Genomic DNA, 12,530 nt, shown 5'->3' on the forward strand with positions numbered 1-12,530 from the left:
ATATGTACACAAACACTTACAGAAACAAACCCTAGAAAAAGTAAAGTAAAGTCTTTACCCTGTCTCCTGGGTCACTGCTTACAAATAGCGGTACTTTATATGCCAAGAGGTCACCACGAGCAACCCCACTGTAACCACCAACAACTAGCAGCACGCGTCCCTCCATGACAGCAGCAATATGGGAATATCGGCCTCTCACTGATGCACCTCCTATAGGAGCACAAATAATAATAACTTAATGTCAAAAAAGCTTTCATTTCATTTTTATAAATATCTATAAATAAAAAATATTTTTTAAAGAAGAGCATGTCGAAAAAGATTGAGCTAAAGCGACAGTTCACCCAAAAATGAAAATCCTGTCATCATTTACTCACCCTCAAGTTGTTCCAAACCTGTATGATTTTCTTTCTTCTGCTGAACCAAAAGTAAGATATTTTGAAAAATGTGGGTAACCAAACAGTTGACAGTAGCCGATGACTTCTCTAATATACCACATTCATCAAAACATCATCTTTTGTGTTCAGCAGAAGAAAGAAACAAATTTGGAACATTTTGAGGGTGAGTAAAAACCCAATCATTTTTGGGTTTAACTTGGAACATTCCTTTAAATAGATCCTGAGGTATTTATGTACTTTCTTCTATAAATTGCTGATTGAAAATAACTAAAGTAAGGAAACAATAAAATGCTGTAGTACAATAAATCCTTCAGTGAAATGCGCAATATTCTAGAGGGCTGAACTGAAGCATTATTATGGAATAATACCAACTGCTAGAAAAAAGTCTAGCAAACCAAAAAAAAAAACAATGGCAAAAATCCTGACAGGCACTAGGAGGGGTACCAAACTTACATGAGCTGTGGTTAAGCTACAATAACATAAATATATAATTAATATATATATATATATATACATATATATATACAAACAGAATATATATATATATATATATATATATATACACAAACAGAAAACACTTTTATCTGAGAGCAGTTTTATTTCTTATGAATCCATTTGTTTAAAAGCTGCAGGCCAGTAAATCTGCATCAGACACAAGGGAATTTACACAACAAATGACCTCTCAAGAGTAGGTCTGAAGCATCTTGCACATGAGACCTTACAGGCTCTCCTGTTATTTCTTGCTAAAAATACTCAGGGAGGCATGGGTCAATCAATCGCATACATCATCATTACTTCATCTCCTCTCTAAACAACCTATCAAACCGACTCTCTCTGACCATTAAAAATACACTTACGCTGACTGAGGCTTTCGCCAACAGACACCCACTGATGGCAGCCAAGATGATAAAAAAAGATCTCCTCATCAAAGCACTTCTCTTCCATGTAGTGGATATGCACATTCCCTCCTGAGAGAAAAACAGAAACAGATCTCCCTTAATTAATTTTATTCCCACTCATTGAAACCGCAGAAACAATAGGGGTGGGTGTAGCTCTACTATTTGTCTCTACTTACCGTACACTACCATGTAGTTGCCGATGACGGTGGCAGAGTGGAATGCTCTCTCCCTCGGGCCACTGGCAGGAAAACGTGAGCGGAAGGAAGTCCAAAATCGTTTCTCAACATGGAAAGCATCAGTTGAGTTCACACGCACACTGAACCTGGTTGAGAGAGGAGTAGACTGTAACTAAGTTTTAAGTTAACTTGTTCACAAAAACAAGCTAGTCCATTGAAAATTGTCAGATTACTACATTACAATTTATATTTACTCGTGATTTTCCCCCCATTTTGTTTTCTGAAGCCCATTATTTGAACATAAGATTTAAATGGAGAACTCCTGTTTTTACAGACTTTTATGAACTCATAAACTACACACATTTCCATCCTAACTTTTGTGTATGTTTTAGGGCCTTTCAATGTGATTTGAACAACATTTTCCAGCTGTCAGTCAATTCAAATTTATTTGTATAGCTCTTTTTACAATACACGAAACAGTTTACAGAAAATTATGATACCTTTATAATACCTTAATATCATCATGCCATTTAGCAGAGTTGGGAGAAAATAGTTTACATTTTGTGATGGTACAAGCAATCAAGCAGTTGAGTTTTGCTATAGTATATATAGACCTACGTGAACGTGAGTTTATGCATGTATGCAGATTAATTTGAATATAATACATCTGTGTGATAATACAGCTTATGATACATACAATCATGCAGCCGACAACTTGTGTGCTATATAATCAGCTTATACTATACACACAAAAGTGTGCGATAGAGTGGTATGTGTTGTTGTTATACCTAGCAGTGGTAGGTCTGTGTCCCCCGTACACCAGCAGAGTTTTGGAAATGGCATGATAGACCATGCTGTGTCCTGCGGTAGCAGGTGGTTTTCCGCCTGTAGGCTGAACTGCCTCCCACACTCCATCCCACAACCGGAATCTGTACAATGATGAGGAGAACATATCCTCCTCGGTCCGGCCTGAAAAGACAGGTCCATCAATTATTTACACAGACAGACATTTTAGGGTACAGACGGCAAGAAAGGAAAAAAAGAGATGCGTTTATAACAAAATCACAATGAAGCTCAAGTTGTTCTTTTTTATAATCCTCCATTTAAGAATAGGAATATAGTTTACTCACCCCCAAAAACATACATATAGGTGTCTACTATCGCTGCTGCGTGATTTGCCAGCCTGGGTGCCCCTGAAGCGTTTGATTGGCCTAGCTGCTGCCATTCATCTTGTTGTGCACGGTACACCCATACATCACTAGCCAATGAGTGGTTGGAAAGCTCACCGCCATAGATGACCATGTTGCCTTGCCATTCTACTGCTGTGTGGGAATGTCGAGGAGCCTGATACAGAGGTGATATCATTTATGGGATCAATAAAATGGAAATAGATTATTAGAAATACATAAGATAAGATTCTTAATTCTTATGAGAAGAAGTTTCTTACTGGACTATATGAATGTGACATCTGTTTCCAATTATTGGTCAAAAAACTGTAAACAACAAGGTCCCCCAGTGCTTTATTCAGATCGAACCCTGGAATAAAGAATTGAAATCAATCATATCACAGATGTACTTTAAAACAAGGGTAGTCAAATTGAGAGTAAAATAAAATCAAAGTTCATGTTCAAAATAATGTCTGCAAATAAGATATTAATTAAATGGGGGGGTTTTCCTTCACATTCATTCACCGAACTGTATAATATTGTGATTTCATTTTGCTTTTATAAAATTGTGATCAATTTATTCTACTGGGGGGAAAAAATCTGTATATAGTTTGTATGTATTATATGCATGTCTGTAAAAAAGTAAATATTGCTTTAGTAGACTGATAAAATAAAATACAATTGGAAATAATAAATGTATATATAAAGCTTAATATGTTTCTCAGACATATAAAGTTTTTATACTTGAAGATACATGGCTGCCTTTATATTGTAGGAAGGGGGTCCTTTGCAAGAAAGCTTGGCAAAAACACTTTTTTAACTCCCTGATCTAAACGATTAAAAAATGTTTTTAAATGTGTGCAACCCTCATCCCAGATCATGAGAAATAATTAATGATCAGTCAGCGATGGGAAAGGCCAAATAACTTCTCCCTCCCTCTTACCTCCGAACATGTACATAGCTCCAGCAGAAGCCAGGTAAACTCCAGCCGAGGCGGTGCGAGGGGCTGCTTGAACATCACCTGGGCTTACCTCCCACCACTGCCCTGCCCCACTGTTGTCACGGAGACCCAGCTGACAGTTCTGTCCCACAAAGCCAGGGTTGCAGATACAATGCTCACCCCTCTGTGATCAAGAGAGGGATACAATAGCCTTTAGTAAAATAATTCAGTTGGTACTTCAGTATTTGCTCTTTTAATAACATGAGAGCTGAAGGATATATTCTGCAGAATTGTGTTACTAAGAATGGATTTCCTGGTGACATTAGAACAATAAAACAGAAATTTTATCACTTTAAAATAATTTTTACTCAATTTTACTCAATTTCCTTTTGCTTACCTTATCACAGCGACCGTGGCCATGTTGTGTGCAGACCTGGGAGCAGAGAGGGGCACTGCAGTCCGCTCCTCCCCACCCCTGATGGCACTGACAGCGGGCAGTAGCTACGTCACAGCGCCCATGACCACCGCAGTCCCCGGGGCAAACCGAAAACGTGTAGGTGGCATTGAAGCCCAGCAGGTTGTAGTTGGCATCACTGAAGAGGTGGAGCAGCATCTTGTAAAGAACACAGCAAAGAATATGAACAAATTATAATGACTATGCACAAAGAGAGGAAGAAAGTGAGCAAGACACCAGTCTAGCAGTCTAGACTCATGGTCTTATAAAACGGACACACACTGACAGAAATGGAAATATCCAAATTTCCTTTCTTCTCAAAGCTGAATAAAAAGCATTAAGCAAAACAGGAGAGCATTTCGATTCCTTGAAAAGTAAAGCAGACAGACTCTAACTAGAGTTGAACAGATGACTAAACTGATACTTTGGGCTTACCTTACCAGACTTGGCTTCAATTGGTTGTGGTAAGGTGGTACCACTTAAACTTGCCAGTAGGGGGCTCTGGTAGGAATCTCCATCGTAGACAAACAGATAGTCATAGGTGCACTCCGTCTCCATAAACGTGAAGTTAAGCACAATGCGATGGTTTCTGCTGGGAGCTGAAGGAGGACAAAAGAGTTCCAATTAATACTAGGTAAGCCATCCTTAGTAACATGTTGAGTCTGCCGAAGATATCCTTCAGCTCTCATTTTATTAAAGCAGCAAATACTGAAATACCAACTTAATCATGCAAAAGTAGTGACAGATATTTTCGTCCATATTGTGACGTACATCCGAGTGAAACAGATAATAATAAAAAAAATGTAGAAGACTTGGTTTTCTATCGGTTGTTTTAAAGTTAAAAAGTGATACAAGTTATGTAAATGATAAAAGCTCTGTGTGGTTTCTCGGTTTGATCGTTTTGAGCAACAATAAACAACGCAAAACATAGGCATTTTGAGTGTGATTCCTATGTAGAAAATCGTTTCCTGCCCTCCATCTGCATTTCACGCCACAGCAGTGACGTCATGTGCAAACAACCTATTGGATGGAGGCAGATCTAAATGCGAGTCTGACGTTCATCACCACAGAGAGGTTGGTAGTTTGAAGAGAACAGAAGATAGAGATTGATCAAATTATGAAAAATAAAAAATAAACGCGGATGCATGGACGAATCATTCACAATAAGATCAATAATGAATTCTCATTTCATTCAAATTAAAAGCGAAAAGCTTAAAACAACCATTCCTTTCATTTATACTATATGCTAATAAAGCTTCTTTCATCCAATCTGCCCTTTGTTTTTGTAGTTTTTGACACCAACCCTTAATGAGCCACTCGCAGTTCCCATTCACAGAGTAGTTTCCCGGCCCATCTGTGACATATCCTGGGACACCCCGGAGAACCTGTCTTTGGCCCTTACAGTCTCCTGCCCAGATAACAGGGATCAGAACCACCAAGACAGGCAGCAGGAGAGTCGGGGTGTGGGAAATCATCCTCTCCTCCACCCGCAAAGGGCAGAGAGAAATAAATGGAAAAACCGCTGGACAGTGGGAAGTTGGACTTGCTCACAGTATGGAGACCTATAGAGAAAATACATCAAATATGAATTATCCACAATGTCTTTTTGCTGAGAAAGCTTTTGTAAAGTAAACATAAGAATGACTTGTATTTTGTTTATATGTACATCTCTCAATCATTGTATGGCTTTGCATGTTTTAGCCCAACAATTAGTTAATTAATTTAATATTAAATAAATATAATCTTACTAAGACATATTTTTGGGAGATATAGATATATGACAACTGATATTTATTTGCATTTTATGTAAGTAGTCTCTTATACTGTTATAAAAATCTCATTTACATTAAAAGCTATCAGAATTTAAATTTAATCTTACTTTTTGGCCATATTAATAACAACATCTGATCCAAATTGCATATTTTTGCTCAGTTTGGGCATGTGAATAAAATGTATGTGTATTTTTCCTTGAGTGTGAGCTCCCTATTCTCACAATATCACGTCATAAAAGCCTACTGTATCAAACATGAAACAATACATGATAAAACAAAGTAATTTATTTTTTTAGATTTTGAATTTTCCATTATATATATATATATATATATATATATATATATATATATATATATATATATATATATATATATATTTTTTTTTTTTTTTTTTTTTTTTTTTTTTCTCAAAAAGAATGATTTCATATTAGGCTTAAGATTGGTTTATACAATCCTTAATTGCATTATAATTTGTTAATATTGTTGTTTTACGTTTTGTTTTTGTCTTGTCACTGACACAGTAGAAACTGTAACTTCGTTGTCCTGTAAACTGACAAAGCGTTCTTAACTAATCTTATATTATCAAAAAGACAACATCTGATGCAAAAGGCATGCTTGCAAAAATCTTTAGCTGTCTTTGGAAAAATTATGCAATAGACTAGAATCAACCATATTTGCTGCAAAGTAACACAGACCTTATGAGGAAAAAAGTGACATACACAGAGAAAATTACCAATCATAAAATCTAATAGGGAATGCTTCTGGAATTTGATTAAATTTCCAATGCATTTGTGCTTATAAAATGGTACGTTATGTCTAACTTGGTGGTTTAGCTGACACAGACATCATTGTAACAGCAATGCTGAGCTAACGGTTTACTTAACTGTTCTGTCACCACATTTAACCGACTGTGGTCCCTTGTGAAACAATATTTTTTATAGCAATGTTCATCTGTCCATTGTCAGTCAAGCATTTGCTGACCGGTATCAGTCAAAGAGATTTTTTTAAACTGACAATTGAGACAGCGCGTTAGCTGAACAAGCTAACCGACTAGCTATGTCTGTCCCGCTAGCTATCAGGAAAAATCAAACCGTCCTCCGCTTTACTCACCGATTCTCGAGTGTTGGTCTCCATGTTTCTAAAGCATTGATATTCGTAACTTACATCCTGTGTCAAGTAGATAAATAAAGAGACGCGCTGAGCGACGCCCCAGCAGTATCGCTGCTGCTATTGTTGTGGTGGTGCCGCCGCTGCGGTTGCTGAGCCCAGCGGCTTAAAGCGCGAGACCACCGCGGATGATGTGTGACTGTGAGCTGCTGGAATCAAAGGCCTTGAGCTCCGCTCACAGGATGGCTTTATTTACCAAACATCTCCAGATGTTATTAAAAAGAATTGGTTTTACTTCTGGCTAAATCCAAGAAATAACAGGTCCAACATCAACCGTGTGCCTAAGTTTTTCCTGATGTGCAGGACGCGTCCTGGATCGTGCAGCTGTGCTGTTAGTGTTTGTTAACTGGGGATGTGTGTGTGTGTGCTTCCAGATGGTTGTCAACAACACATAACCGTGAGCATGCTGAACAGGCTCTCTGCTGGCCCTTTGATAGTATTGCATTGCAATCTTACATATCAGGGGGTTTAAAACTTTTAATGCTGAGGACCGCCAAAATGATGATTTCCTGGCGAGAACCATTGTGTAAAAACAATATTAAGCTTGACGATAAGACAGCGTATGGAGTGATTTAACAGATCAAACAAACAAATTCATGTATAATGAAATTATTACATTTTAATTTTTTTTCAAGGCGTTATGTCGCTATTTCAGGTCACATTTATTTTACATAAATAAATACATTTCAATTTATTTATTTTTACTCACCTTTTATAATGTTTAATATATTTACTGTTTGCAACATTTCATTATGTAAAAATAAATGAAAAATTAATGATTGAAAATTATTTATGCTTACATTTAATTATATATTTGTAATAATATTTATTTAATTTGTATTCAAGTATGTTGTTCAAGTACTTTTCGTTATAATCAATAATGCACATTGACAAAAGATAGCACCATTTATTATTTAGCACTTATTATCTATTATTAATTAATAAATATCACAAACAACAACAAAAATACTTTATATTTTCATCTCCTGGGTGCCACTGTCCTTGTACGAGGACCTTATATTTTAGTGAATTTCTCCGACACCATACATGTCACAGTTTTAAAGGCCCTTCTACTTCTGGATTCTTCTGAATCAACATCTCAACATCATTGGTTTTTAACCAAAATATGACTTTCTGTTACAAAACAGGGCATTGATTTCCTCAATAGAGGACACCGGGACTTAAATCATATTTATCAGGCATTTTGGGAGACACAACAAGTGAATAGGGAAAGAAATTACATATCAATTTTCCTATAAAATATTAGATATTATAATGAAATTATTATGAATTTTGCCAACTATTACTCCCATTATTACACTTCTTTTTTCATTACATGTTGCTCCAAGAACACATTAATATGCAAATTAGATACAGTGTATAGTTACATTGCATTGAATGGGAAAACCCATATATGGGCATTTTATCCACATATTGCAAGTAAAATGGTATATCAATTCATTCCATTATATTTTTCATAACATAGTTGAGAATCATCTTTAAACAAAGTTTGGTTAAAAGCTGAAACTTTGGTCCTGAAACCTGAAAATTGATTAGTGAATGAAAAAGAAAATCCTTGTCATTTTATTTTTTAGCCCGGGTGTCACATACGAGGACATGAATAAAATATAATTTTAAAAATCCCATTTGTTTCTTATGCTCTAAACAATGTAATGACATGAAAAAAAAATACTAAATTCAAAAGACATACACTGTTAGACTTTACCGCAATTTTACAGTTACTTACCGCAAAAAAGCCCAGTAAAATACCATTTATATTATTTACGGTTAGCTACTGTAATATGCACTGCATTGTGGGTATTTTTAATGAAATTTACAGTAACTTACTGTATATGGGAATTTGCAGTATTTTACTGTTTACGTAAAAGCAGTAGTGCTACTGTAAACAAAGAATACACACAAACACACACACACACTGGATGTTTAAAAGTTAAATAAAAACATGTGGATGGAAGGATGTAAAATTAGTTCTTTGTGGGAGACAAAGAAGTAATTTTTATATTTAGTATTTTCTCCTACCCTTTTCACATTTTCGGGTTTCTCAGAGCGGAAGTCGTCATAGTTGGGTTTAATTTTATAGCGGTGAATGAGAGAATACAATAATTATATATTTTTTGTGTGCCCATTTGCTCAAATAGCAAAAGAAAAACTCCACAATAGTGATTTCACAACTTTCAAAAAGAGGAAAAAATAGAGTATAGAATAAATAGAGTAAAGTATTAGTGTTATAAATGTATTTCGAATTCGCCTCATAGGAGGAGCTTCTGCCAGCGGCTCTTCTCGTTGAGAAATGACTGACATGGGCTGTGTTTACACGTCTTTTTGTGTTAAAACTGTTAATGTGTGACAAAACGTAGTTTTAAGACTTTTTTAGTCGGTAATGTAGTTGTTTAAAGCTCAAATCTGTGGTTTATTTATAAGAAGAGTGCCTATTTTAACATTTTATCTGGTGTTTTCGGAGATGTGAGCTCCAGTGAGTCAGCGGCGTTCAGCGCTTGTTTACCCGGCGAGAGTAGACTTTCCTCGGCTAGCCCTTCTGACGTCTGCCGCTGGCTCTGATGTCTCTGTGGCGTCTCCAGCTATAATTAGTCTTGTGGAGATTTAACGGCCCATATTTGCTCTCATGGATCTATAATTTGTTCCCTGGCAAATCGTTTAGGCTGAGGGCAAAGTGAAGTTTCATTACTTGTTTATTTTTCGGCTATAACTGTACGTTGCAAAATAAAATGACGGATCATGAGATATAAAATGCTAACGGTAGGCTACACACACACACCTACTGTTAGCATTTTATATCTCATGATCCGTAATTTTATTTTATTTATTATTATTTTAATGCCAGAGTAATACCAGTACAAGTGTGGTGATATAAATGTAATTTTTAAATGTTTAAAAAATATATTTATAAACTTTGCTTACACCTCACACAATTTAAATTGTTTACTCGCGTGCCAAGCCCGCGCAAATGAGGTTTGTGTCGAGTGCGCGCATAACGGACGTCCCTGCCTGTGGATCGGATCGCCAGACACCAGCTGCGAGCTTTCCTGAGGTAAGAAGTTTTTATTTGACAAATTTGTCACAAATGTCTTTGATACTTTTAAAACGTAAACCAATATCCATTAAATATAGCTACATATATGAAGAAAGTAAATAATAATATCGAATTGCTATTACTAACGTATATGACAGTCTCGGGGAACTGTTCATTTTCCTCAAGAACCGCTTTCATAACCCATTAAATTTGCATACAATTGACTAACTGTTACCTGCATTGTACATTATGTACCAAATGTTGTATTTACGCGAACAATGGTTTCCGTCTTTTCACGGCCAGTTATAGTTACATATTTTCGTTGACAGTTAAATGTGTGTGACGCCATTTGAAGTAACGTTAGCGGTGTCAAAGGCTGTCTCGCGCGCCCTCTCTCTCTCTCTCTCTCTCTCTCTCTCTCTCTCTCTCTCTCTCGAAAATAGAACATTTACGCCAGTGTATACACCAGAGGATTAATATATATTCAAGTAAAATAATAATTAGTTCAAGTATGTTCATTGTGGCTTCTTATTTATTATATTATTTCATATGAATTCATTTTTACATGCCACTGAAGGCTCTATTATTGTCTTCTCTCTTTTTTCAGTGTTGATAGTCATTTGATTGTGTAAGTGGTCAATCTAGCAGTCATCCTATATCTGTGAATTATCATGTGCATAACATTTAGGCACCATTATAGTCAATAAACATTAATGAAAATTTCTTATTTTTCTCTCTTGTGTCAACAGGAGCTAACAACACCCCAGAAAGAGCCACAGCACTGAGCATCTTTGGCTTTGTAAGTATATATTTTGACTAACATTATGTGATTAACGTCTTTTAATGCATTTGCCTGCATTTCCTACTTGGCATCTATTTGTTATCTTGTTGTGACTGTTTAGTCTCATGTGGGATATGTCACTGCATAACATGACAAAGTAATTAAAAATGATTCATTGTATGCACTTAAAAATTTGTGTAACACTTTACAATACGGTTCATTAGTTAACTACATTAGTTAACATTAACTAATAATGAACTGCACTTATAAAGCATTTATTTATCTTTGTTAATGTTAATTTCAACATTTACTAATGCATTATTAAAATCTTGCTAACATTAGTTAATGCACTGTGAACTAATATGAACAGCTGGATTTTTATGAACTAACGTTAACAAAGATTAACTAATGCTGAACAGAGGTGTTGTTCATGGTTAGTTCATGTTAACTAATGCATTAAAGGGTTAGTTCACCCAAAAATGAAAATTCTGTCATTAATTACTCACCCTCATGTCGTTGGAGACCCGTAAGTCCTCCGTTCATCTTCAGAACACAAATGAAGATATTTTAGTTGAAAGCTGATGGCTGAGAAAGGCTTCAGACAGGCCTCCATTGGCATTCAGTACATTGACACTTCCAAGATCCATGAAAGGCACTTAAAACGTTGTTACAAAGTCCATCTCACCACAGTGGCTCTACAATAATTTTACGATGCGACGACAATAGTTTTTGTGCGCAAAAAAAAATCAAAATAACACCTTTATCCAACTTGTTCTCGACTTCCGTGTGTGCCTCCACGACGCATGCGCGAGAATATGACGCAGATCCGGCGTTCGGGAATCCATGAAATGCACACTTAAGCCCCATTTTGAGAACTACGCCGAGACCTAAAGCACGATCAATGTAGAATCCAACAGCTTAGACACGCGCGTCTTCCTCTGCTCGTAAACAAATCGCTTCTGGGTCATATGTCCGAACGCCGGATCTGCGTCATATTCTCGCGCATGCGTCGTGGAGGCACACACGGAAGTCGAGAACAAGTTGGATAAAGATGTTATTTAGATTTTTTTTGCGCACAAAAACTATTGTCGTCACATCGTAAAATTATTGTAGAGTCACTGTGGTGAGATAGACTTTGTAACGATGTTTTAAGTGCCTTTCATGGATCTTGGAAGTGTCAATGTACTGAATGCCAATGGAGGCCTATCTGAAGCCTTTCTCAGCCATCAGCTTTCAACAAAAATATCTTCATTTGTGTTCCGAATATGAACGGAGGTCTTACGGGTGTCCAACGACATGAGGGTGAGTAATTAATGACAGAATTTTCATTTTTGGGTGAACTAACCCTTTAACTAATGTTAACTAATACAACCTTATTGTAAAGTGTTACCAAAATATGTATACATTATTTTATATGCAGATCATATCCAACCAGTGACCAGAAAACAGAGAGACTGAGGAATAGACAGAGAAACGGACAAAGCTGGACTACAACTAAAACCTGAACTAAAAACTAATCATGCAAGTATGTACAGGTGCAAGTATTTAATTATTTGCAATTTCTGAGAGACTTTTATCTTTTAATTTTCAGCCAACCTCGTCTTATGCTGCCTTCATGTGCTAGAAATTTCCTACTTCCCACTTCTGAAGTTGTGATTACGAGCTCATCACATTCAGATTTTGACTTGAGAGGGCGTTCATGTCCAATTTTTTAACTAGGAAACTAGT

The 12,530-nt window shown here is 36.3% G+C and overlaps 1 protein-coding gene and 1 long non-coding RNA gene across 2 annotated transcripts in view; one reads left to right on the forward strand and one right to left on the reverse strand.

Annotated features, from left to right (window-relative positions):
* Positions 1 to 7,309, reverse strand: part of megf8 (multiple EGF-like-domains 8) — a 30,597-nt gene extending 23,288 nt beyond the window's left edge. The window contains exons 1-11 of the mRNA XM_079836540.1: positions 6,913 to 7,309; positions 5,334 to 5,592; positions 4,466 to 4,629; positions 3,974 to 4,189; positions 3,580 to 3,760; positions 2,918 to 3,006; positions 2,601 to 2,814; positions 2,259 to 2,439; positions 1,471 to 1,616; positions 1,253 to 1,363; positions 59 to 210 (exon numbers count right to left, since the gene is read on the reverse strand). Of these exons, the coding sequence (XP_079692666.1) occupies positions 59 to 210; positions 1,253 to 1,363; positions 1,471 to 1,616; positions 2,259 to 2,439; positions 2,601 to 2,814; positions 2,918 to 3,006; positions 3,580 to 3,760; positions 3,974 to 4,189; positions 4,466 to 4,629; positions 5,334 to 5,505 (1,626 nt within the window). The 5' untranslated portion in view covers positions 5,506 to 5,592; positions 6,913 to 7,309. The remainder of the gene's footprint in view (positions 1 to 58; positions 211 to 1,252; positions 1,364 to 1,470; positions 1,617 to 2,258; positions 2,440 to 2,600; positions 2,815 to 2,917; positions 3,007 to 3,579; positions 3,761 to 3,973; positions 4,190 to 4,465; positions 4,630 to 5,333; positions 5,593 to 6,912) is intronic.
* A 2,606-nt stretch (positions 7,310 to 9,915) lies between these two features.
* On the forward strand, positions 9,916 to 12,325 carry LOC307139190. Its single transcript, XR_013818103.1, has 3 exons — positions 9,916 to 10,039; positions 10,771 to 10,820; positions 12,223 to 12,325. It is a non-coding gene; the product is annotated as an uncharacterized lncRNA (long non-coding RNA).
* The last annotated feature ends 205 nt before the right edge of the window (positions 12,326 to 12,530 follow it).

Source organism: Gobio gobio (assembly GCF_949357685.1).
Source record: "Gobio gobio genome assembly, chromosome: 15".
In the NCBI taxonomy this organism is placed as follows: Eukaryota; Metazoa; Chordata; class Actinopteri; order Cypriniformes; family Gobionidae; genus Gobio; species Gobio gobio.